The sequence below is a fragment of the Erinaceus europaeus genome, unplaced genomic scaffold, assembly GCF_950295315.1.
Source record: "Erinaceus europaeus unplaced genomic scaffold, mEriEur2.1 scaffold_608, whole genome shotgun sequence".
Taxonomy (NCBI): Eukaryota; Metazoa; Chordata; class Mammalia; order Eulipotyphla; family Erinaceidae; genus Erinaceus; species Erinaceus europaeus.
In genome coordinates, this window is record NW_026647428.1 from 13,534 (window position 1) to 39,547 (window position 26,014).

General features: G+C 57.5%; 1 protein-coding gene across 1 annotated transcript; it reads left to right on the forward strand.

The window, feature by feature from the left end:
* Nucleotides 1-5,212: 5,212 nt before the first annotated feature.
* ZNF516 (zinc finger protein 516) lies at nt 5,213-25,729 on the forward strand. Its single transcript, XM_060184003.1, has 3 exons — nt 5,213-6,968; nt 15,906-17,174; nt 22,274-25,729. Exons 1-3 carry the CDS (start codon nt 5,372-5,374, stop codon nt 22,288-22,290), a joined length of 2,883 nt encoding a protein of 960 aa, XP_060039986.1. The 5' UTR covers nt 5,213-5,371; the 3' UTR covers nt 22,291-25,729.
* Nucleotides 25,730-26,014: the final 285 nt, after the last annotated feature.

A 26,014-nucleotide genomic window follows, 5' to 3' on the forward strand; every position in this document is an offset into this window, starting at 1 on the left:
GACAAAAATGGCCACCAGAAGCTATGGATTCACAGTGCCGGAGACCCAGAGACAACCCAGGCAGTAGCAAAATATTTATGCGTGTGTATACACATGTGTGTGCATATGTGTGCATGTGTGTACACGTGTGCATGTACGTGTATGTACCTTCATGACCTGACTTTTCCCAAGTGAGAGCTATTTTTTTGTATTTTGAACATGATGTGTCATTTATGTTAGTTTTTAAAATGAAAATTTCGTAGAGTTACCATCAGATTACGCTCTTGGTCCTAGGTGTGTGTGTGTTAGAAGACCTAGTTCTCGGGGGCCAGGCAGTGGCACATGCCTGGTCAAGTGCATGTATCATCAAGCTTAAGGACCCAGGTTCAAGCCCCAGCTCCCCACCTGCAGGCAGGAAGCTTCCCAAGAAGGTCTTGGGAAGACCTTGAAACAGGTCTGCGGGTATCTCTCTGTCCCTCTCCCTCTCTATCTCCCCTCCCCTCTCTCAATTTCTCTCTGTCTTACCCCCCCCCCCCATGGAAAAAATAGCTTCCAGGAGCAGTGGATTTGTAGGGCTGGCACCAAGCCCCAGTGATAACTCTGGAGGGAAAAAGAAAAAAGAAAAAGACTTAGTTTTGCAAGAGCTCTAAGAGAGCTGGCCAGGGCTTCAGCACTGCAGCGTCAAGGACTGAGCTCAGCACCCTCCCCATCGCTTTCTAATTAATTAATTAGTGGATCGATTGTGTTGTCAGCTAGCAGTTTCCATTGCTCAGGGAACCTGTGCACGTAGCCCTAGGGGCTCCTGGGAGGTCAGGCCTTCTCCCTCACCACACGGCACGCGGCCCTCCTTTGTCTGGAGTAATTCTCCCCCCTCCCTCCCTCCTCTCTCTCTCTCTCTCTCTCTCTCTCTCAGTCTTATGCACTCCCACCCCTCCCAGCTGAATTTCCATTCACACAGGGAGACAGAATGTGAGAGACACCACAGCATGGGACCCTCCTCCAGCGCTGTGGTGCCTGTCAGGGGGGTGTCAGGGCTCACGCCCCCGGAAGACGTGCAGCCTCCCTGATGGGCTTCCTCTCCAAACACTCAGCAGTGCTCCTGCTTTGAAAGCCACCTCACGTTTCTTTTAAAGCGCTTCCCACAGCTCTCCCCATGTTCAGAGACGTGTGTACACACACACACACACACACACACACGCACACGCATGCTGTCCACCTGAATCTAATTTATTTATTTACTGCTGGGACTCAGTGCCGGCACCAGGAATCCACTGCTGCCAGCACCTGCTTTTCTTTTCTCTCTATTTTTATCGGATATACAGACAGAAATTGAAAGGGGAGGGAGAGAGATGCTTGTGAGCTTCCCCCCTTGCAGGCGGGGAGGGGGACTTGAACCCGGGGCCTTGACTTAGAGTGACATGTGAGCCACTCACCTGGTTGAGCCAACACCCGGCTCTCTGGGGATGTATTTTAAACCCTCACCAGAGAGCCCTTTTATTTCTATTTTTATTTTAAACATTTATTTTTGCCTCCAGGGTTACTGCTGGGCTCGGTGCCTGCACCATGAATCCACCGCTCCTGGAGGCCATTTTTCCCCCTTTTTGTTGCCCTAGTTGTTGCAGCCTCGTTGCGGTTATTATTGCCATTGTTGACGTTGCTCTGTTGTTGGATAGGACAGAGAGAAATGGAGAGAGGAGGGGAAGACAGAGACGGGGAGAGAAAGACAGACACCTGCAGACCTGCTTCACCGCCTGTGAAGCGACTCCCCTGCAGGTGGGGAGCTGGGGGCTCAAACCGGGATCCTTCTGCTGGTCCTTACGCTTCGCGCCATGTCTGCTTAACCCACTGCGCTATCGCCTGACTCCCTATTGTTATAGTTATTATTGTTGATGTTGATGTCGTTCGTTGTTGGACAGGACAGAGAGAAATGGAGAGAGGAGGGGAAGACAGAGAGGGGGAGAGAAAGACAGACACCTGCAGACCTGCTTCACCGCCTGTGAAGAGACTCCCCTGCAGGTGGGGAGCCGGGGGCTCGAACTGGGATCCTCAGGCTGGTCCTTGCGCTTTGCGTCACGTGCGCTTAACCCGTTGCACTACCGCCCGACTCCCTTTATTTTTATTTTTTAATGTTCTTATTTATTTTACTAGATAGAGACAGAGAAATAGGGAGAGCGAGAGATGAGAGGGAGAAGGAGCGGAAGGAGAGACCCCTGCAGCCCTGCTTCGCCGCTCGAGAAGCTTCCCCCCTGCAGGTGGGAAGCGGGGGCTCGAACCTGGGTCCTTGCTCACTGTAACGTGTGCATTCAACCAGGTGCGCCACCACCTGAGTCGGTGTCACTTTTATGCCTAAATAAACGACAGTCTGAGGGGCCGAGTGGTGGCACAATTGGTTGAGTGCACACGTTACAGTGAGCAAGGACCCAGGTTCGAGCCCCCGGTCCCCACCTGCAGGGGGAAAGCTTCACGAGTGGTGAAGCAGGGCTGCAGGTGTCTCTCTGTCTCTCTCCCCCTCTGTTGCCCCCTTCCCTCTCCATTTCTGGCTGTCTCTGTATAATAAAAAAAATAAAAATAAAAAAATAAACGACAGTCTGGGCCGTTCCCACTGCTGCCTGAGAAAGTCTGTGACAGTCAGCACTGCGGGAGCCACTGTGCGGGCAGTGCGGGCAGTGCCGTATCCAGGCCCCTCTCTGTCTTGCACCTGCCTCACGGACACCCCTGGCTGGCAGGAGGCTGGAGGGTGCTTCTCCGCTCTGCTTGCTGGCGTGGGGGTCGTCTGCACTGCGTGGGCTCTTGCTGAGACCAGCGGTGAGTCCCCACACCTGTGTGCTTGTGAGATGAAGCCGCTTGGGGCTGGGCAGCGGGGGCCTAGGCGGCTCCACCACGAGGTGGGGGCGTAAATGAGGTGGGGGGGAGCCTCTCCCTACCAGGGGACCCAGACGGACCCTGAGGAGCCTCATAATACTGATGGCAGAGGCTGGGACTTTGTTTTTTCTCACATATATGTATAACTACTGATTTGATATTGATTTACAAACTTACAAGGTCACACTGTGCCCACCCCCAGAGCTCCGTGTCCCCATTCCCTCCACTGGAAACTGCAGTGCTTCTCCCAAGGGCGCAGAGAGGGGCTATTATTTCTAGAACTATCTATCCATCTGTCTATCTATCTATTCATTTTTTTTTTCTATGGTCCTGCCTTCTCTTCCTTTCTACGTCACACCTACTTCTCTTACTACATCCAAATGTCCCTCCTTTTTTCCTCTGCTCTCTCCGGGTCCTGATGGAGTTGGGGTTCAGAGCCCTCTGGGCATCCTCTCCTGACATTTCTCCCCCTCTGGGAGCCTGGACCCAAATTCTCTATGGGGAGCAGAAGGTGGGAGTTGTGGCTTCTGTCACTGTTTCTCCGCTGGACATGGGTGTTGGCAGGTGGCTCCACACCCCAAGGTTGGGACTTTCTGAGCACACTCACCTGCTAGATCAGGAGGCTCTGCCTAGCACCCCCAGAATGTGATGGATTTGTGGAGGACAGACGCCCAGCCGTGCGGCCTCCTCCAGCAGCTGTGGGCTGCATCCTGCTGTCGGGAGCCAGGCTGTCCGCATTCTTGCCCTTTTTTGGAAAGGCGTGGGGTCCTGCCTGCCTTCAGCAGCAGGTCTGCAGGGAGGAGAAAGGCTCTGGAACTCTGTGCGCAGCCTCTGGGCCTGACCCCCTGTGCCGGACACGCGCTGTCACTGTGGCCTCTCTCTGGAGCCGGCTGAAGGGCTGACCGGTGCCTGGGCCTGCAGGCCACTCTGGGTCTCTGTGTCCGTCCCGCTCACATCAACCGACTCGTCACAACTTCCTACCGTGTGCAGTGCTGCCCACATGGGCAGCCAAGCCGGGCACCCCCATACCCATAACCATGTCCCCCAAAGGCTGCGGGACACTCGGGGCTTGAGGGAGCCCACTTGGGCTGGGGGACCCCTCTCTGAAAGGTGGGGAGACCCCTAGGCAGGGAAGCAGACCCAGTGCCAGAAATCAGGGTGCCCCGGAGGCATGAGCATGACCAGTATCAGCCGGTGTGGGCCTCATGGAAGAGGCCACAGCCGGGAGGATGGTCACGTGGAAGGGGTGGCCTTGGGGACACATGTCCAGGGAGGGCAGGCTGTGCCCCTGCCAGTCCGCCACCCACCTTCTTTGGCCAGACCTCAGGAATACCTGAGCACACAGCGCACCTGCGGACACACGCCGTGTCCCTCCGTGGTCCTTCCTGTCCCTCTGGCCCTACTCTGGGTCTTACTGTCCCCAGCCTGGTCTCAGTGGCTCCTGGGTTAGGGACACAGAAGTGACCTGGGCCCTTCGCCTCGGGGCTCCTGCCTCAGCACACAGACCCCAAGTCAGGACTGAAACGGCGCTTTGGAAAGGAGAAGGTGGGGGCCAGGCGGTGGTGTACCCCGTAGAGGGCACGCTTGACCACACACAGAGACTCAGGCTCAAGCCCCTGCTCCCACCTGCAGGGGGGCAGCTTCAGGAGGGGTGGGGCAGGGCTGCAGGGGTCTCCCTGTCTCTCCTGCTCTACCTCTCTCTTCCCTCTCAACTTTCCTCTGTCCTATCCAATTAAACAGAGAAGAAAGAAAGGAAGAATAAAGTAAAAGTGGGGGAAGGCTGGATAGCCGGTTGTGCTGTGCGGATGGCCGTGTCGCGGCCACGTGGGGAGGAGAGAGGTGGGGCCAGCCGCGTGACGCACTCATCACCACGTGGCTTGGAGCCTCAGTTCTCCCTGCAGGGAGGAAGCTTCACACGTGGCGAAACGGGTCTGCAGGTGTGTCTCTTGTGTCTCTCTGGCTCTATCCTGTCAATGAAAGGGAAAGTAAGGGGCCCACACGGTGGCACATGCGTTTAAACGCACGTAGTAGTACTAACCGCAAGGACCTGGGTTCAAACCCCTGCTCCTCACCTGAAGGGGGGAGGACACTTCATTCGTGGTGAAGCAGGTCCGCACGTGTCTCTCTCTCCCTCTCTATCTTCCCCTCCTCTCTCAACTCCTCTCTGTCCTGTCCAATAAAGTGGGAACATGGCCGCCAGGAGCAGTGGGTTCCCAGTGCCGGCACCGAGCCCCAGGGATAACTCCGGAAACCATAAAATAATAAAAGTAGAAAGAAGGCTTCCGCTGCGTGGAGGGGGCTTCTCTCAGCTGGACGGGGCAACCGCTTTGGGGGCTGCGGGTGCTGCACGCAGGGGCTCCCGGCAGGCAGCCCCCTGAGCCCAGGTTCTTCTCTGTTGCAGGTGCTGTCTTCCCCCCGGCCATGCGCGCCCCTCTGGCTGTGGCAGGAGCACCGGGGCGACCGGGGGCTGAGCGTGGGCCCCCGGCCATGGAGAGCAGCTAGGCGGGCCGCCCGGTGACCGCGCCCCACGATGGAGCCGGAGCCTCGCGGGGGCCCCAGCCCCCCCAGGCCGGGCGGGGGCCCCGAGACGGACCCGGCGGGGGACAGGCCGTCCAGCCACAGCTGCTGCATCTGCGGGAAGAGCTTCGCCTTCCAGAGCTCCTTGTCGCAGCACATGCGCAAGCACACGGGCGAGAAGCCCTACCAGTGTCCGCACTGCGACCACCGCGCGTCCCAGAAAGGTAACCTCAAGATCCACATGCGCGCCCACCGCTCTGGCCAGCTGCTGCCCGGCCCGGGCCCCGAGGCCGAGCCTGAGGGCCTGCACGGCTCCAGCGAGCCTCCCAACCCCGCGGGCCCCGGCGAGCTGCAGCTCTGCAGCCTGTGCGGGGCGGCCTTCGCGCACCGGCCCGAGCTGGAGCTGCACCTGCGACAGGTGCACAAGCCGCTCAGGTGTCGCCTGTGCCGCTTCGCCACCCAGCGCCACGAGGCCCTGCTCAGCCACGTGGAGCGCGCGCACCTGGGCGCCCCCGGCCCCGGGTCCGAGCCGCCCCCCGGCCCCGGCGGGGGCGGCGACTTCCCGTGCGAGGTGTGCGGCCAGGTCTTCAGCCAGACGTGGTTCCTCAAGGCGCACATGAAGAAGCACCGCGGCTCCTTCGACCACGGCTGCCACATCTGCGGGCGGCGTTTCCGGGAGCCCTGGTTCCTCAAGAACCACATGAAGGCGCACGGGCCGCGGCCGGCCGGCAGGAACCGAACCCGCAGCGAGCCGGGCCCCGTGGCCACCATCAACGACGTGGTGCAGGAGGAGGCCGTGGTGGCCGGCCTGGCCCTCTACGAGGTCTGCGGCCAGTGCGGCAACCTCTTCGCCACGCTGGACAGCCTGAACGCCCACCACGCCATCCACCGGGGCGCCCGGCCGCGGGGCACTCAGGGGGCACCCCCGGAGGAGGAGGCCCAGCGCCGCTTCCTGCAGCTGCTGCAGCTGCGCCCCGCGGGGCTGCCCCCGGCCCCCGGCCCCCACGGCCGCAGGGTGGCCGAGCTGGACCCGGTCAGCAGCTACCAGGCCTGGCAGCTGGCCACGCGCGGGAGGGTGGCGGAGCCCGCCGAGGGCCTCCGGCCGGGAGCGGGGGACGAGGCGCAGGCGGCAGACGGGGGCCCGGACCGCGAGGACTCGCAGGCCGCGCAGGACCGGCGCAAGCGGGAGGCCGAGCCGGGCGCGCAGGGGCCGGCGCGCAAGCGGGCGGGGGCCAACGGGGAGCCCTGGGCTGGGGTCCCGGCGGACGCCCGGCCGCCCCCGCGCCCTGGCCGCCGCGCCCCCGCCGCCCCCGCCGGCCACGGCAAGTCGTCCGAGTGCTTCGAGTGCGGCAAGATCTTCCGCACCTACCACCAGATGGTCCTGCACTCCCGCGTGCACCGCCGCGCGCGCCGCCACCTGCAGCGCCCGCGGGACCCCGCGCACCCAGGCGGCTCGCACTCCGGCTCGCTCAGCGACGGGGACTCGCAGCCCAGCAGCCCCGGCTCGGCCTGCAACGCCGCCGACTCCCCGGGCTCGGGCCTGGCCGACGAGGCCGCCGACGACAGTGCCGACGAGGGCGCGGAGCAGCACCCGGCCACGTCTGCACCAGGTGAGCTGCGGCGGCTGGCCAGGCCTCCAGCCCGCGCCCGGAGGGCGCACACCCACGGAGCTCCAGCCCAGGGCCCCAGGCAGCCAGGCAGCCCCGTGCCCGGCCGACCCCGTGGCCTGGGCCCCACACCCCACCCGCACCTGCGCAGCCAGGGTCCAGGTACCAGGCCTGGGCAGACCCACACCCCGGGAGCTCTGTGCCCAGGTGGGGTTGGGCTCCGGCCATGTGGTGAGCGGGTGACCAGTGCCCCTGCTGGCTGGCTCTGAGATGGGGCAGCCCTGCACCCCTGCGTCCCAGGCCCAGAGGGCCCGGTGCAGCCAGGTGGTCCGAGCCCTGGTCATGTGCTCAGGTGAGCCCGTGTCAGAGCGCTCGCAGGCCCAGGGGCTTGAGTGCCTGTGCCCGGTAACCCCGTGCCAGTGGCCAGGCTCGGCAGGGAGCCTCACGCCCAGGTAGCCACCCAAGGTGTCTGTGGGCTGGTGGGCTCGGTGGGCTCAGGTGGGCCTGCAGCGAGGTCTCAGCCCCCGGTGTGCTCAGGTAAGCCCTGCTGGGCTTGTGTCCAGATGTGTGTTTGCAGACCCAGCATCCAGGTTCTGGTGGGGACGGCGGCCTGTAATGGGCAGGCACTGTGTGCAAGGCTGCGTGGCAGGCCGCTCCTTAGATGTGCCCAGATCTCTCTCCTTGCCCTGCGGACACACGCACACACACATGCATACACATGCACACAATCATACATGCACACTCACACACATGCACACACTCACACATGCACACACTCACACACATTCACACACTCACATGCACACGCACACACATGCACACACACATTCACATGCACACACACTCACACACATTTACATGCACACGCACATAATCACACATGCACACTCACACATTCACTTGCACACACACATGCACACACACTCACAGACACACATGTATGCCCACACACAATCACATGCACACTCACACACACTCACACATACACTCGCACAATTACACACACACACTCACACACACACACACACACAATCACACACACATGCACACACACATAATTACACACACACACACACACTGCAAGGGCTTGGTGGTGGTGCACTTGACTGAAGGCACCTGCTACCAAGTGCCAGCACCCTGGTTCCAGCCTCCGCTCCCCACCTGTAGGGGTCGCTTTACGAGCGGTGAAGCAGGGCTGTGTCTCTCAATTTGTTTCTGCTCTATTGAGTAAAACAGAAAAAAAAGGGGGTAGAACAAAGCCACTGGGAGCAGTGGATTCGTAGTATCTGCAGCTCACCAAGCCCAAGCATGAACCCTGGTGGTAAAAATAAATAAATGAACAAAATAAGCAAAATAAAGAAGCCTGCTGCACACAGGGACATGCACAGAGGACAGTGGGCCCTCACACCTACACACACACACACAATTACACACACACACACATGCACAATTACACACACACACACAATTATACACACACTCACACACAGTTACACACACATGCACAATTACACACACACACTCACAATTATACACACATTCACACACAATTACACATACACTCACACACACTCACACACACATATACACACACTCACACACACACACTCACACACACATACACACATATATACACACACACACACACTCACACACACACTCACACACACACTCACACACACACTCACACACACACACACACACACACACACACACACACACACACACACACACACACTCTCCGCCCCAGCCCGGCTCTCTAGTGAAAGGGTGGCTTGGGGTTGGTGTGCGCTGATTGGCCCCCTGGGAGCCTGGGCCCTGGGGGAGGCAGCTAATTGGAGCAGAGCCTTCTCCAGGCAGTGTCTCTGCCAATGCTTAGAGACTCCACTGGCCAGCTGTGTTTGCGCCAGTCTGTGTCTAGTGAGAGCTCTGCTGCCCAGAGGTTCAGGTGCGGAGGGCTGTGTGTCTGTCCTCACCAGGGACGCCGCCCCAGCGTCTGCTGCGCACACCTGGCCTCTCCCCGTCACGAGCGGTGCAGCCGAGCCTCTGGGTAGAGCCTCCCTGGGAGTGTAGCCTATGTGGATGTGCCCGCTCCCCTGGCAGAGGGTGGGAGGGAGGGATCGGCTCACTGGAGAGAGTCAGCGCACGGGGTGGAGGACTGAGTCCCGAGGGGGAGAGGAGGCCTGTATTGGGCCCGTCACACAGCCCAGGAGCTCCCGGGGGAGACCAGTGTCGCTTCTCAGTCCAGTCTCCACCTGGGTCATTGTCCCTGACCTTGGCTTGGGGGAGGGGAGCCGACTCCTTAAAGCACCTGCTCGTTCAGGAGGCTTGTGCTTCTGCTAGAAGTTTGCTGAAGAAAGCTGGTGAGCTCAGCTGCAGGCACTGGGTGGCGATTTAAAGATTAATTCCTGCTTTTGCTTTTCTCTTTCTTTCTTTCTTTCTTTCTTTCTTTCTTTCTTTCTTTCTTTCTTTCTTTTTGCCCACCTGAAGTATTACTGGGGCTTGGTGCCTACACTACAAATCCACTACTCCCGGCAGCCTTATTTTATTTTTTTGTTTTTTAAAATATTTATTCCCATTGATGCCCTTGTTGTTTTATTGTTGTGGTTATTGTTGTTGTTGTTACTGATGTCGTTGTTGTTGAATAGGACAGAGAGAAATGGAGAGAGGAGGGGAAGACAGAGAGGGGGAGAGAAAGACAGACACCTGCACCTCCTGTGAAGCGACTCCCCTGCAGGTGGGGAGCCGAGGGCTCAAACCAGGATCCTTAGGACAGTCCTTGCGCTTTGCGCCACCTGCGCTTACCCCGCTGCGCTACTGCCCGACTCCCAGCTTATTTTATTTTTATTTATCTGCTAGGACAGAGAGAGATTAAAAGTCATGGGGGAGACAGACACCTGCAGCTCTGCTTCACCACGTGTGAGGCTTCCCCCTGCAAGTGGGGACCGAGGCCTTAAGCCCAGGCCCGTGCAGATGCTGAAGCGTGCACTCTGCCAGGTACACCACCCACCCCTCCTTTATTTCAAATTGCTTTTAGGACTGAAGGGCCCAGCACTCACTGTGGGCAGTGGTGGTTGCTGGCATGGAACCTGGGGCCTCTGGCATGCAAGTCTGGTGTGCTGCTGCTGCCCCAGCTCCCAGGTCCCTTTGTCCTCACGGAGGCATTTGTATGCCTCTAGATTTTCCTGTCCAAGGGGGCCAGGCTGTGGGGCAGCAGCTGAAGTGCTCCCATTACAGTGCACGAGGACTCGGGTTCGAACATGCTTCACGAGTGGTGAGGCAGGGTCTGCAGGTGTCTCTCCCTCAGGGTCTCACCACTTCCTCTGGGTTTCTGGCGGTCGACAAATAAAGAGAATTGTTAGGGTGTGGAGGTGCTGCGCTGTGTGGTCCTGCACGGTGCCCTTCTTCCCTCAGTCTTTGCCGGGATAGCCTGAGGGTACTTCTTCCCGAGCTAGTGCTCTCTGGGTTGGAGAGAACTCAACTGGAGCTGATCTAGGCTGCTGTGTGGGAGAGGGATCAGGAACGCGTGCTGCACCAACTTCCGCAGGAGATACACTCTGGAACTCTCGGAGCCGGAAAGCAATTTCCAAGTGTCTTTAATCAGAAGAGCAGCTGTTTTTATACTATCCAAGTAGGGTGGAAACAGGATGTGATATAGAGAGGGTGGAGAGAAAAGTGACTGGTGAAAATCAGAGTGTGACAAGGAGGGGGTGGAACAGGCGAGAATCCTATAACTGAACCACCAATGCCCTGGAGTGCTTTATGTAAAAGTGATTTATGTAAATAGACCAAACCTTTGGATCAGTAAATCCCTATATAGGCATATGGATAAGAAGAAGCCAGGGGGAGATGGCAACTACCCAACATCTCCCCCTTTCTTTTTAACTTTTTGCCATAGTATCAGGAGTGTGGGGCACTTTGTGAGGCAGGGAGACTGATAAGCACCTGTCCTTGAGCCTCTAATACCCCCACCCTGCCCCCTACAAAAAGCAAAAGGTTTCTTCTCAGCTTTCAGTAACAACAATTTGAAGAAAATTCTAAGCTGGCAAAATTATTTTTCTGTTTTCCCCAATGGGTCTGGAGGTCTCGGGTCCTGAACCGTGTATATTATATATACGGGGACAGAGAGAAACAGAGAGGTAAAGGGAAGATAGGGTAGGGAGAGAGACAGAGAGACACCTACAGACCTGACTTATCATTTGCAAAGCTTTCCCCCTGCAGGTGGGGACCGGAGGCTTGAACCAGGGTCCTTGCACACTGTAACATGAGCACATAACCAGGTGCGCCACCACCCGGCCCTTTTATTATTTTATTTAAATAAGATAGTCCAAGGTCAGGTCAGGAAGCAACAGAGCACAAGAGATCACAAGAACCTACAAACTGGAAAAAAGTCAGAAGGTAAGAGACAGCAGAGTCCAGAAAGAAATCGTTTGTCTGCGTGGCAGCCTGCCTACCCCGACGACGCTGCCCACAGAGGTCCGGGTGCTGTGACGGGCTGGGGCAGCGATGTGAGCACCAGCTGTCGGAATGCCACCGTGTAACTTTCTTCAGTGCCGGAGCGGTCCGTGGCTTTTCTGACGGGGCGTGTTCTGGCAGAGCGTGAGTCAGAGTCAGGACACTTTGCTCAGACACATGAGGCAGAGCCCGGAAGTCGTGGGGACCCTGTGCACAGGGACCTGAGTCACTGCCCATCTCGGGACTCCTGGTTCCTCCTGAGGACAGACATTAGCTTAATGAGAGACACCAAGGGCAGACAGGTGACAGGGGACAGGGGATAGACATCAGCTTAATGAGAGACACTAAGGACAGACAGGGGACAGGGGACAGGGGACAGGTGACAGGATAGGGGACAGGTGACAGGGACAGGGGACAGGTGACGGGACAGGGGACAGGTGACGGGACAGGGGACAGGTGACGGGACAGGGGATAGACATCAGCTTAATGAGAGATACTAAGGACAGGGGACAGGGGACAGGTGACGGGATAGGGGACAGGTGACAGGGGCAGGGGACAGGAGACAGGTGACGGGACAGGGGACAGGTGACAGGGGACGGGACAGGTGACAGGTGACAGGGGACAGGTAGACAGATAGATGGTGATAGATGGAGATAGGGGATAGAGATGATAGGTGATAATAGATAGATGGAGATAGGGGATAGATAGATGATAGACAGGTGGTAATAGGTGAAAATAGATAGACAGATGATAGGTGATAGATAGGTGATAACACAGATAGATAGATGATAGCTAGGTGATAGTAGGTAGATAGATGTAGATAGGTGATAGATAGGTGATAATAGATAGATAGGTGATAGATAGGTGATAGGTGAGAGTAGGTAGATAGATAGATGATAGATGTAGATAGGTGATAGATAGATGATAGGTGATAATAGATAGATAGATGATAGATAGGTGATGATAGATAGATAGATGATAGCCAGGTGATAGGTGAGAGTAGGTAGATAGATGATAGATGTAGATAGGTGATAATAGATAGATGATAGATAGATGTAGATAGGTGATAATAGATAGATGATAGATAGATGTAGATAGGTGATAATAGATAGATGATAGATAGGTGATAGGTGATAATAGATAGATGATAGATGTAGATAGGTGATAGGTGATAATAGATGATAGATAGATGTAGATAGGTGATAATACATAGATAGATGTAGATAGGTGATAGGTGATAATAGATAGATGATAGATGTAGATAGGTGATAGATGATAGATAGGTGATAATAGATAGATAGATGTAGATAGGTGATAGGTGATAATAGATGATAGATGTAGATAGGTGGTAATAGATAGGTGATAGCTAGGTGACAGGTGATAGTAGGTAGACAGATAAAGATGTATATAGGTGATAGATGATAGATAGGTGATAATAGATAGATGATAGATAGGTGATAATAGATAGGTGATGATAGATAGGTGATAATAGATAGATGATAGATAATAGATAGGTGATAATAGATAGATATAGATAGGTGATAATAGATGATAGATAGGTGATAGGTGATAATAGATAGATAGATGTAGATAGGTGATAATAGATGTAGATAGGTGATAGGTGATAATAGATAGCTAGATGATAGATGTAGATAGGTGATAGATAGATGATAGGTGATAATAGATAGATAGATGATAGATAGATGGAGATAGATGATAATAGATAGATAGATGTAGATAGGTGATAGTAGGTAGACAGATGATAGCTAGCTGATAGGTGGTAGTAGGTAGATAGATAGATGACACCCACCAGAGTCCTGCCTTTGCAGAACTATGATGTTGCCTCCACAGCCCTCCTTAAAAATTCTCTTAAGTATTTTTATTCTTTTTAATGTTGTTGTAAAATAAGTTGGTTTTAGACTTAATTGTCATTAATCATTTTTTCCCTAGAGCCCTGGTGAGCTCTGGCTGATGGTGGTGCTGGGGATTGAACCTGGGGCCTGAGCCTCAGGCAGGAGAGTCTGGCAGAACCCCTGTGCCGGCTCCCCACATTATTATTACTGTTGTTATTGTTTCCCCCAGAGACTGCTCTCTTCTGGCTCATGGTTGTGCTGGGGACTGAACCTGGGAGGTGCTTGCAGAGACCTGCCCCCACCCCCTCTGCTCTGACCATCTGTCTCAGCCCCCTCTGCTCTGACCGTTTGTCCCAGCCCCCTCTGCTCTGACCGTCTATCCCACCTTCTCTGCTCTGACCATCTGTCCCAGCTCCCTCTGCTCTGACCATCTGTCCCAGCCCCCTCTGCTCTGACCGTCTGTCCCAGCTCCCTCTGCTCTGACCGTCTGTCCCAGCTCCCTCTGCTCTGACCATCTGTCCCAGCCCCCTCTGCTCTGACCGTCTGTCCCAGCTCCCTCTGCTCTGACCGTCTGTCCCAGCTCCCTCTGCTCTGACCGTCTGTCCCACCCGCTCTGCTCTGACCGTCTGTCCCAGCCCCCTCTGCTCTGACCCTCTGTCCCAGATCCCTCTGCTCTGACCGTCTGTCCCAGCTCCCTCTGTTCTGACCCTCTGTCCCAGCTCCCTCTGCTCTGACCGTCTGTCCCACCTGCTCTGCTCTGACCGTCTGTCCCAGCTCCCTCTGCTCTGACCGTCTGTCCCAGCTCCCTCTGCTCTGACCGTCTGTCCCAGCTCCCTCTGCTCTGACCATCTGTCCCAGCTTCCTCTGCTCTGACCGTCTGTCCCAGCTCCCTCTGCTCTGACCATCTGTCCCAGCTCCCTCTGCTCTGACCGTCTGTCCCAGCTTCCTCTGCTCTGACCGTCTGTCCCAGCTCCCTCTGTCCAGTCTCACCTCCCCGTCGCTGGCCTGACTCAGCTCCCCGGGTCTCTGCCTGGAGTCAGGTTTCTGGGGCAGAACCCGGGGCCGGGGGCTGGATGAGCGCATGCACCCACCTGAGGGAGGGGGGGGCAGCCTGAACGTGGGAGCGTCTGGTCTGGGCACGTCAGGGGGCAGCCTGTCCTCCCCAGCCAGCACTGGCTTTTCTGCAGACGCGGGCAGCTCGCTGAGCCTGGGACTCCAGGTAACACCTGTCACCCTCCTGCCCCTCCAGCTCTCAGGGGACCGGCAGATCTCTGTGTCCCCACCCCACTTCCCAGAGAAGCCACGGGAGTCCTCACAAGGCAGAGGCAGTTGGCTGGCTTCTGTTTTGTTTTTCAAGTTCCTGCGTGTCAGGTCTCTGAGGCCACACATGAGTGAAACCACCTGGCAGCCAGCGCTCTTACTTCCCTAAGCATTGTCACTTCCGCTTCCATCCATTTTGTTCCCAAGGACACAATCTCATCTTTTTTGATGGCAGAGTAGTATTCCATGGAGTGCTTATCCCATCACTTTTCTATCCAGCCATCTGTGGTGGGGGGGCTGCTCCTGGTCTTTCTGCTGCCGACGACGAGGACGTTGGCACACAGAGGTGTCCTCTGGGGAGGCGTGTCTGTGGCCTCTGGATTGGAGCCCGGGAGAGGGACTGCGCGGCTTGTGGCGGGCGGCCCTGTTCAGGGGCACCTCCTGTGGCTGCCTCCTGCTTCTGTGACTCTGCCACCCTCCCACCAAGGACACGCCCACTGCCACCCTCCCACCAAGGACACGCCCACGCACCCCTCCCACCATGACAGACACGCCCACCTATTGCCCCTCCCACCAAGGGGACTGCCACCCTTCCCACCAAGGACACGCCCACTTCCAGCCCCTCCCACAAAGACAAGCCCACCGCCAAGAACAGGCCCACCACTGGCCACACCCACCAACAGCCGTGCCCACCATCAGCCACGCCCACCAAAGACACGCTCACCATCAGCCACACCCACCAAGGACACGCCCACCAACAGTCATGACCACCAAAGACACGCCCACCGCCAACCACGCCCACCAGCAACCCCACCCACCAAGGACACGCCCACCATCAGCCACGCCCACCAGCAGCAACACCCACCAAGGACACACTCCCCTCCCACCATCCTCCAGTCTCCTTGGGTGCTGGCGGGGCCAGCTCCTGCTATGCGGCTTGTCTGCACCCTTGTCTGAGCTCCCCCTGCACCTGTCCTGTGCTCCGGGGAGGACAGCCCCAGCCCCTGTCAGGCTGTGGGACTGCTGTGTCCCCAGGATGGGGTGGCCTGTTTGTGGCCCTGTGGTGTCTGGGTGCCTTTCCTTCCTGGGTGCTTGTCCTGTTTCCGGGGGCTTCCTCTGTTGGCAGGGCGGTTCTGTCCCTGGGGTGGCTGACCTACCTGGGGGGTGTGATGTGAGGGGCTGTCCTGTCTGAGGTGCTGCGCTGTCCAGAGGGGGGCTCTTCTGCCTGGGGCCTGACCCTGGGGAGGTTCCTCAGTCTTGGGGTCCTGTGACATGAGGGGGGCTGTGTTGTTTCAGGGGCCGTCCGTAGCTAGCGTGCCCCCATCGTCCTCCTGTGTGGCCAGCGGCTCATCTGTGTCCTTTGTGCCCACAGGGGGATGCCCACTCCGCTGCCTGGCTCCAGACCAGGGTCCGGCCCAGCTGTCCAACGGGACCCACAGCCGCCCCCGGGGACCCAGCCCGCCCGAGAAGCCTCCCCCGGAGCCCAGGCCCCCGCTCGCCGCCTCTACTCTCACCGGCTACGCCCCCGGTGACCCCAGGAGGTCCGGGGACCCCCAGCCGCCCGCCTCACACCCCAGACTGGAGACACCCAGCTATCCGGGGGCCCCAGAAGGACCGACTTTTCTGGAAGGTGCATCCCCGCCTCAGCATCCCACAGAGAGCCCGGCCCAGGCTCCAGGAGGGAAGCCGCCGGATTCACAACCAGAGCCCTCGGTCAGTGGACGGCGGGCACCGGCCCCGGAGCCGGCCCCGCTGGACCTCAGTGAGCGGTCGAGCCCAGAGCCCCGGGGCCGTGGGGAGCCAGCGTCCACTCCGCAGGCCGGGCCGGCCGTGCACCGCTGCCCCTACTGTCCGCACCAGACGCTGTACCCCGAGGTTCTGTGGATTCACCAGTGCGTGGGGCACAGGGTCAGCGGGCACGGCCGCGCCCCTCCCTGGACGCCGCCCCTGGGCCCCCGGGCGCTGCGCTCCCAGCCCGTCGTCCTGGCTCGCAGTGGCCGCACCGGCCCCCCGCCCGCGCTGGGCGGTAAGGACTGCCCGCCGCTGCCCCTTGCCCGCTTCTGCCGCACACAGCTGCCCGCCGGGGCCCCGGGGCCCAAGGCAGGCATGTCCAGCAAGGCCTCGGGGCAGCCCAAGGCCCGGGAGGCGCCTGCTGGGGGGCCCTGGACGGCCGGCCCCGAGCCCCCCAAGGCTAAGGCCGAGGCCAGGCCCGTGAGCGGCACCCCCACTCCCCCCCTTGTTGCCCGCCTGGGCGCCCAGCCCCCGGCGCCTCCTGAGAAGTCTGCTGGGCCCCCCACCTCCGGGGCAGGCGGCCCCGGGCCCCCCAACAAGCACAGTGCCCCGGACGCCCCCAAAGCCAAAGGCAGCCCCCAGCCTCAGGGCCCGCCGCTCGCGAAAGGGCCCCCCCCTCTACCTCCCCTTGAGCCTCCCTGCAAGGCGGGCCAGGAGCCGCGGTCCCCCGGGACCCCCAGGGCCAAGCTGGGCCCCCCTCCGGTGCTACACAGCCTGACCCCTGAGCCCGCAGATGAGGGGCCCGAGAAACGGCTGGACATCCTCAGCATCTTCAAGACCTACATTCCCAAGGACCTGGCGTCCCTCTACCAGAGCTGGGGACCCAGCGGGCCCGCCCTGGAACACACAGGTGAGTGGACGCCCCCCCGGTCAGGGCGTCCTGCCTGCCCGCTCTGCCCTGACCCCGCCCACCCCACCCAGCGTCCAGCGTCCAGCGTCCAGCGTCTGGCTGGCCCACGACCCCCTCTGCCCCAGGAAACACGACGAGATCTGAGACAGTGACAGTGGCCGCTCAAGGCAGCTCCTGTACTTCCTTGCAGTTTATTTTACTTATATCTTAATAGGAAGTAATAAAAACTTTAAAACTTTTAAAAAAACTTTATTACTTCTTAAAAACTTTATTACTTTTTCTTTTAAATTGGATAGGACAGAGAGAAAGTGAGAGGGGAAGGGGAGATAGAGAAGGAGACAGACACATCTGCAGCCCTGCTCCACCGCTTGCGGAGTTTCCCTCCTGTGGGTGGCGACCGGGGGCTTGAACCCAGGTCCTTGCACATGGTGACGTGTGCGCTTAACTGGGTGCACCACCGCCTGATCCCTGGAAGTGTTTATTCTTAATGTCTTGTCTTCTTTCTTTAGGACAGAGATAGAGAGAAGTTGAGGGGGAGGGAGAGAGAGATTGGGGGTTGGGGTGAGGCCTGCGGACCTGCTCCATCACTCTTGAAGCTTCCCCCTGCAGTAGGGGAGGGGGTGCTTGAACCCAGGTCCTTGCACACCAGAATGCGTGTGCTCGGTCTAGAATGCCTTCGTTTATTTGTTGGGACAGAGACACTGAGAGGGAAGGCGGAGACAGAGGCCAGAGGCCGAGAGAGACCCCGCAGCCCCGCTGCACTGCTTGTCGGGCTTCCCCGGGTCCCTGCACATGGCGACCTGTGCAGTCACCTGGCTGTGTCACTGCCGGGCCCTGTTTCTGAAAAAAATTCATTTAATGTTATTGGATAACTGTAGGGAAAATTCAGGAGGGGAGGAGGACACAGAGAGGGAGACAGACAGAGAGACGGCTGCAGCCCTCCTCCACCGCGTGTGGGTTCTCTCCTGTAGGTGGGGGCCGGGGGCTCGAACCCCAGGTCTTGCACAAGTTAACACCTGCGCTCTCCTGGCTACACCACCACTGGTCCCTCTTTGGTAAAAACCATTTTTCTTTTAATTTTATTGCGTCTATAGAGAGAGGAATCAAGAGAGGGGGAGAGAGAGAAGGAGAGAGACAGAGACACCTGCGGCCCTGCTCCACTGCTCATGGAGCTCCCCTTGCAGGCGGGGATGGGGGCTCGAACTCAGGTCCTTGCACGTCTGCCCGGCGTGTTCTGCCAGGTGCCCCACCGCCTGGCCCTGATGTTTATTTATTTATTATTTCTTTATTTTGCCTCCAGGGTTGTCACTGGGGCTCAGTGCCGGCACTTCAAACCCACTGCTCCTGGAGGCTATTTCCCCGATTTTTGTTGCCCTGGTTATTATTGTTATTGCTCTTCGTTGTTTGATAGGACAGAGAGGAATGGAGAGAGGAGGGGAAGACAGAGAGGGGGAGAGAAAGACAGACACCTGCAGACCTGCTTCACCACCTGTGAAGCGACTCCCCTGCAGGTGGGGAGCCGGGGGCTCGAACCCGGATCCTGACGCCGGTCCTTGCGCTTTGTGCCACATGCGCTTAACCCGCTGCGCTACCGCCCAGCCCCCTGAAGTTTTTATGACGTGCACGGAGTCCACTCAGCTCTGGCATCCTTGGTACCAGGGTGACTCCCCTGGTCTGAGGCTGGCAAGTCCTGCGCTCCACTGCTGTGCTGTCTCGTGCCTTCAGGTCTGCCTCTCACACACATGGCAGGCGCAGGTGCATTTCCGCGCAGGTGCATTTCCATGCAGGACATCAGCTGGCCGATCTGTGCAGAGGTGCCTCTCACTTCTGTCTCTTCCTGCGGGTGACATTCCGGGGAGCCTTGGGCCTCTGCTCCCCAAATCCAGGGAGGTGGAAGCATGTTGTAGGGAGATAGTTCAGAGTTTGGGAAGGTCCTGCCAGCAGAGACGTGTCTCTAGACCACAGCTGTCTCAGCCACTCACCTGCTGTTGGACGCCTGGGTTGCTCCCAGGTTTTGGCTGTTACACATTGTGCTGCTGTGAACACAGGTACACACAGATGTCTCTGGATGGGTGTGTTGGGTTCCTCAGGGTCTGTCCCCAGGAGAGGACTTGCAGGGTCACAGGGCAGGTCCCCTTCCAGCCTTCTGAGAGTCTCCAGGCTGCTCTCCACAGGGGACCCTTGGGGAACCCAGCTGGGGGTGTGTGAAGGTATTGCCTTTGTCCCTGCTGTATGTGGTTGCAAAGCCAGGAAGCCTCCCGTTCACCAACTTCGGGATTTTAAAGACCAGACGGACTTTTCTCTGAAGTACTGGCTCCGGGGTCTGGGCTTGTCCGGGTTGCTTGCCAACAATGACCGGCGATGATGGATGTTCTCCTCCTGAGAGTTGTTTTCCAGCAGTTAAGCTGGAGCAGTAGTTCCATTAATCTAAAGAAAAGGAGAGGAGGGAATGAATGGCGGACCAAGCTGCCTCGTTCGTCAGGGGGGCGGCTGTGTACAGAAGGTGCAGGGATCATGCAGGCCCCGACACAATTCTTCTGTAAGAAATACAGCGCCCATGTCCAGCGGAGAAGCAATGACAGAAGCCAGAGCTCCCACCTTCTGCTCCCCATAGAGAATTTGGGTCCAGGCTCCCAGAGGGGGGAGAAATGTCAGGGGAAGGTGACCAGAGGGCTCTGAGCTCCAACTCCATCAGGACCCAGGAAACGAGGAAAAAAGGGAGGACATTCAGAAGTAGTAACAGGTGTACGTGTGACTTGGCAAGGAAGAGAGATGGGGCCTTAGGAAAAATGGGGGGGCCTGGGCAGATAGCATAATGGCTTTGTAAGAAGCTCTCATGCCTGAGGCTCCTAGGTCTCAGGTTTAATCTCCAGGGCTCTGGTCTCTCTGTATATCCCTCTCTATCTCATTAAAATAAAAAACAAAATATTAAGAGCGAAAGAGAGACCTGAACATCTCAGGAGAACAACTTCACTGGCTTGAAGTTTTCCCCCTTGCAGAAAAAGAAGGGGGGTGAATATGTACAGATACAGACAGACAGCTGTAGACACGACAGTGAGCCTATCCATAGCTACAACCTTGGGGGACTGCTGGGGCTCCCAGTGGAGGGACTGGAGACACAGAACTCTGGGCGTGGGGACAGCTGTCTTGTCATTTTGTTAATACATATTGACTCAGTAATAAAATTAAAAGAAAATCAATGGCAAAAAAAGCCCTTTTATTCGTTTCCCAGGTAGATGGAGGCGAGGACACGCAACTCCCCTCCGTGCAGTGGTGCCGGGCGGGACTTGGGGTCCTGCTTGCGAGTCCAGAGTTCTGCTCTGAGCCTCTGTGGCTGCTGTGACCTGCTCGTGATGCCCTGTTATTGTGTTTATTACTTTTTTGGAACAACAATCTCCAGCTCCTGTTGAGGCTTCCTGCCTGTCTCTTCAGAGACAGAAACGGCTTATAGCTTGTATCACAGCCTAAACTCCCACAGTGGATTCCCAGCGCTTTCAGAGGGAGTTCTAATTTATTTTCATTTTCCCATTTTTCATTTGTGACTAACAGTGGGTGACAAGACGGTCAGCTGGCAGGGACCAGCTCCACACCACAGCCCCACCAGAGCTCTGTGTCCCCACCCTCCCCTCCCAGAGAGCCAGCAGGCTTCCCACAAGGCTTTATTTTATTCATTTATTTACTCTATAGAGACGGGCAGACATTGAGAGGGGAGGGGAGATAGGAAGAGAGACAGAGAGACACCTGCAGACCTGCTTCACCACTTGTGAAGCTTCCCCCCTGTAGGTGGGGACCGGAGGCTTGAACCCATGTCCCTGGGCACTGTGTGCAAGTCTTAGGAACAGTTCACTTCCTTCAGTTATTTATTTTTTCTTTCAAGTTCCTGTGTCTCAGGTCTCTAGAGTCCACACACGAGTGAAACCGTCTGGCAGCCGTCTTCCATCTTTACTTATGTCCCTAAGCAGCATCACCTCCAGTCCCATCCAGCTTGTCCCCAAGGACACACTCTCATCTGTTTTGACGGCAGAGTAGTATTCCACGGAGTCTGGATCCCGTGACTCCTCCATCCCGTCATCTGTGGATGGCGTCTGGGCTGCGTCCCCTCTCGGGCTGCTGTGGACAGAGTGGCTGTGGACACGGGGGACAGTGTCCCTTCTAGTGAGAGTCTGAGTGTCCACTGGATAAGTGCCGAGAGTGGTGCTGCTGGGCCACAAGACAGAAGTTTTTCTCTCTCTTTGAGGGCTACTGTCTTTCTCTTTCTTACTGGGAGGAAATGTTGTTTTGCAAGACTGTGGCTGTGTACCTCTCTCTAAAATGTATCATCACCCTCACCCTCCCTGCCACCAGCTCCTGTGCTGCGGCCCACTGGACCCCCACACTTTGCTGGGTGCTGCCCCTGCCCTCAGACCTCTCAGATGGGTTGTGTTCATTCCAACCCCCTTGTGGAGTTGCTGTAATAAATAACGAGCTGCTGGTCCCCATGAACCGACCAGTCAGAAGGGCGCTTTTGTAGAACGAGGCCCCACTTGGAAGCAGTCCTCCAGCCAGAGAGAACATGGCGTGTCTGTTTCTGCACTTGCACTGGCTATGCGACAGCTGAACTGCTGGGTACTGAGACATCTCAGTCCTTCTTAAAGGTGTTTGTAAAGAATGTTCAGGTGTTTTTTTGAACATAATTGATGAGAGGTGGGGGAGAGGAGGAGGAGGAGGGGGAGGGCCAGAGCATCACTCTGGCTTGTGGGGTTCTGGGAATAGAACTCAGTGCCTCATGCTGGGGAGTCCACAGTTTTATCTACTGCGCCTTCTCCCGGGCCTCCAGCCCTGCAGTTCGCTTTCATCTGCTACTTATGCATTTATTTAGCCATTTGATTTATTTTTAGATATGTACAGACTGGCAGAGGGGGGACCCAAGACCTTACAGCCTGACAGGCCAGTGCAAGCCGGTCACACAGGGCAGAGAGGCTCACCACCCAGGGGAGTGACGTCACTGGTTCAGAGTGCCCCTTCCTCCCAGCGGGCGGGACACAGTGGGCCAGGGCAAGGAGGCAGCAGAGCCCAGGGGGCTGAAGTAAGCCCTCCTCTCTGTCTCTTGTCTCCTGCAGGGGAGAGACCATTCTGAGCAGGTGGCACCCAGCCCGTGCCGCTTGTGAAGGGAGCCAGAGCCTTGCGCCCGGACGCCCGGAGCCCTGCGACCCTGCCGTCTCCTCACGGATGTCCCTGCCTGCTCGCTGGCCGGCCACCCGAGGAAGGACCCCGGAGCCTGGCGGGCTCACTCCCTGCCTCCTGGAGCAGACGCCTGCTGGCGTCTGGCCCGGTGCCCCCACCCCGTGCCCGCTGTGTGCAAAGTGGGTTCAGACACTGGACAAGCTCCTCGTCCGGGGAGGTGCCGGGCCCCGGCCCCACCATGAGCAAAGTCACATGGCAGAGGACCCGACCATGACACCCTATAAGCCCCTGGCTCCTTGGGTGTCTCAGAGTGTGGGTGGGTGGGGGCGGGTGCTTGAGGCCCAGGGGTGGGGCGGGGGCCAGGGACCAGAGCCGGAGAGTCTGTGTTTTGAGGGTGCTCCATTCTGGGGTCTCCCTAGGCCCCCCCCCCCGCATCCTCTCTCCCACCTCTGTAAAGGGGCTGTGGGAGCGGGGCCCAGCCCCCCGGTGGCTGAACACTAAGCAGTTTCCTTGCGGATTCTCAGGACCTTTCTGTACCGGCTGCACCCCGGGCCCATCTTGACACCCATCTAGCCATGGCCCCTCGCCGCGCGGACCCGGGTTAGAGAGCAGAAAGCACTCCGGAGCAGGCGTGAGGGGCCCAGGCCAGCCGGGCACTGGGCACTGGTGCTCGGGGTTCCTGCTCCCGTGTTCCCCACCCCCAGAAAGGAGGTGCTTCTTTCTCTTCCGGGGCCTGGTGTTCCCGAGGTGGGGGATGCCTTGGGTCCTGGGCTCCCCAGGGCTGTGAGTGGGTGCCTGATATACCTCTTTGGCGACGGGGAGAGGCCGGGACAAGAGCCCTTACCCTGCGCAGTGTCCTCAGAGAAGGCTCTCGTGCCCCCACCCCAGCCCCCACCTACGGGAGCCGCGTCCTTCCTCCCCGTCTCTGCCACCCACCGGGACACTGTGCGAGGATCTCTCAGAGCGTTCCAGATGTTTGCACGTGATTCATGCGTTGTCCACCGTGAACTGCTGCGAGAATGGAAAACATTCTGTGGAAGTTTCTGCTTTTAAAAGCTTTACTAGGCTTCCTTCCTTCCTTCTTTCCTTCCTTCCTTCCTTCTTCCTTCCTTCCTTCTTCCTTCCTTTCTTTCTTTCTTTTCTTTTGTCTCCAGGGTCATCCCTGGGACTCAGTGCTGGCACAGCAGCCATTTTTTCCATTTTATTGGACAGGACAGAGAGAAGTTGAGCGAGGAGGGGGAGACAGAGAGGGAGAGAGAAAGAGAGAGACACCTGCAGCCCTGCTTCACTGCTTCTGAAGCTTTCCGCCTGCAGGTGGGGAGCCGGGGGCTCGAACAAGGATCCTGGTGTGGGTCCTTGTGCTTCGTACTGTGTGTGCTTAACCCGCTGCGCCACCGCCCAGCCCCTCTTGTTTTATTATTTTTTTGGGGGAGGGTGACACTTTCATAAAGGTGGGCAAGGGATAGAGAGGGGCATGCTGCGTATTTTTTCTGAGAGGGAGAGAGAGAAAGCAATAATCTTACACAGACAGACAACGTCCTAACCTTTTGTCCTTGTGAGAGCACAGTTTACGTGAGACCCCGATGGCTTCGTGCCATTTACTACACCAGGGGCTTCTGATATCAAGGCGGGTGTGGGAGTACACACAGACACGCACACACGCACACACGCACACGCACACACACCCCAGTGTGCTTCTCCTGTGGCCGTGATAGGCTGCATGGTCCCCGTTGCTGTTGTAACTTTTAGTTCATGTCTATTCTGGCTTCCTGTGACTGGGCTGAATTACTCGAGGGGTCCAGGCACTTTGTAGCACTTGCAGTTGGTGACTCCGTAGGCTCCCGTGTCACGCGTGTGCTGTGAGAACGCATACGTGAGCGGGGATGTTGGTGCCACCTCTCACGCACGTTTCCTGAGACCCTGAAGCCAGACGTGCTCTGTTTGGGGCCTGTGGCCGGGACTCTGCTTTACTGTCCTGAAGGACAAAGTCACCTGAGCCACATTGCCTGTGCACGGGCTTGCAGAGGCACCTGTCCACCAACGTCCGGCCCACCCTCTTGTGAGCTTGGTGGACCCTGCTCCCCGGGCCCCTGGGAACACCACCCCCCAGCCCTGCGGCTCCCCGGCCTGACAGGATGCGGTATTGTCCGGCTTCCTTTGTGGCTCCACACCGCTTTGACCCTAGTATTTAACGAGATGAGTGTTCTCTTATTTATTTAGCTGATACGTCCCCCCTGCCCCTGCCCCTGTCAGATGGTTTCCCTCAGCTTTGGGGGGGTCACTTGTGCATGACCCCCCCCCCCCACTGTCAGACTCTACTTACTACCTCTGCCACCTGCCGTCTGCTGACTGGGAAGGGCCTGTCCACACAGGCACCACCACTTCTGTCTGCCCTGCCCTGCCCCAGCCCCCCAGCCTGCGTCCCCGAGGTCCTGAGGGTCCTCAGGCTCCTTCAGGTTCTGCACTCCTACTCCTCAACTCAGCACTGCACTCTGCCCACCCCTGGGGCGGGTGCCTGCTGGCCGTCTGTCTGTCCTCTGCTGGCGGCCAGTCCCAGGGAGGCCAGACTGTGTCTCAGGTGAAGGAGGCTGGGGGGGTGGGGCACAGGTGCCCAGCTCGGTGCCTTTTATCTTTGGGGTCTAGGAACGTAGCCAATGCTTTAAGCCCCCTGCGCCCTGCTGCTTTGTCCCCGGAGCCTTGTACGGATGATGCTTATTTTTTTAAACCAAGAATGGCTGTGGTTTACAGATGGGTGCAGGGATGGGTCCCGGGGTGGCCAGAGCCAGTGTCCCCGTAGGGTGCAGTGGCCTGGGGGAACCGCGGCAGGGGACTGGCTTTGTCTTTCTAGAACCTTCCTTGGGCCTCTGCCCACTGCCTGTGGGCGGCGGCCTGTCTCTGGTCACAGAGTAGCTATGCTACGGGAACTCCTGCCACTTCTCCGACATTCCTGACAAGTGGCTGTTCCCCGCCCTGGAGGGTCAGCCCTGATGGTCAGCCCTGGATGGACTCAGGAGGGCCGCACGGGCCCTTTCTCACTCACTGCTTCCCTGCATGGCGAGAGCGGGCCTGGGTTCCACTGCATTGGCCCCGTGAGCGGGCGTCTCCCGGGTGGGGGCCGAGTGCAGGTCCATTCCTTACCGACTCCTTTGCTGACTATGCTTTGAGGCCGTAAAATGCAAAAGACCATAGAATTTGTATTTCTTTTTTTTTTTTTTTTAAAAATACAATTTATAACATTATATTTTGTACTCTTTATATTAGAATTTGTAACTAGATCAATGTATTTAACTCTATTTCTGGAAAAAATAATGTTTCAGTGGTGTGAAGATATTTAGATAAAGCATATTCATTCTGTTGGAATTGGAAATAAAAGGCATCTTGGAATTTCTCGAGCCATTGGGAGCTTGGTGTGGCTCTTGAGCAAAGTCCAGCTGGGCTCCACAGATGGGGGGTTGGTGGCCGATTGTTTTCAAGTCTGTTGTGGACACCAGGACCCTGAAATTATTTCTGCCTCTGGGGTCTCATGTGTCTGCAGTGTGACTGCTTCAGGGCAACTTCTTTCTTTATTTTGTTATTGTGGGGTTAATGGTTTTCAGCCCAGTGGTTGGCACCTAGGCACCGTTTCTCATCTCACCAAGTCAGGCATCTGCCAAACACTCTCCCCCAGCCCAGGGCCT

Coding starts and splice junctions, on each gene's coding strand:
- ZNF516 (XM_060184003.1), top strand. CDS start 5,372: ATGGAGCCGGAGCCTCGCGGGGGCCCCAGCCCCCCCAGGCCGGGCGGG. Junction 6,969..15,905: donor CCCGGCCACGTCTGCACCAG/GTGAGCTGCGGC, acceptor TTGTGCCCACAG/GGGGATGCCCACTCCGCTGC.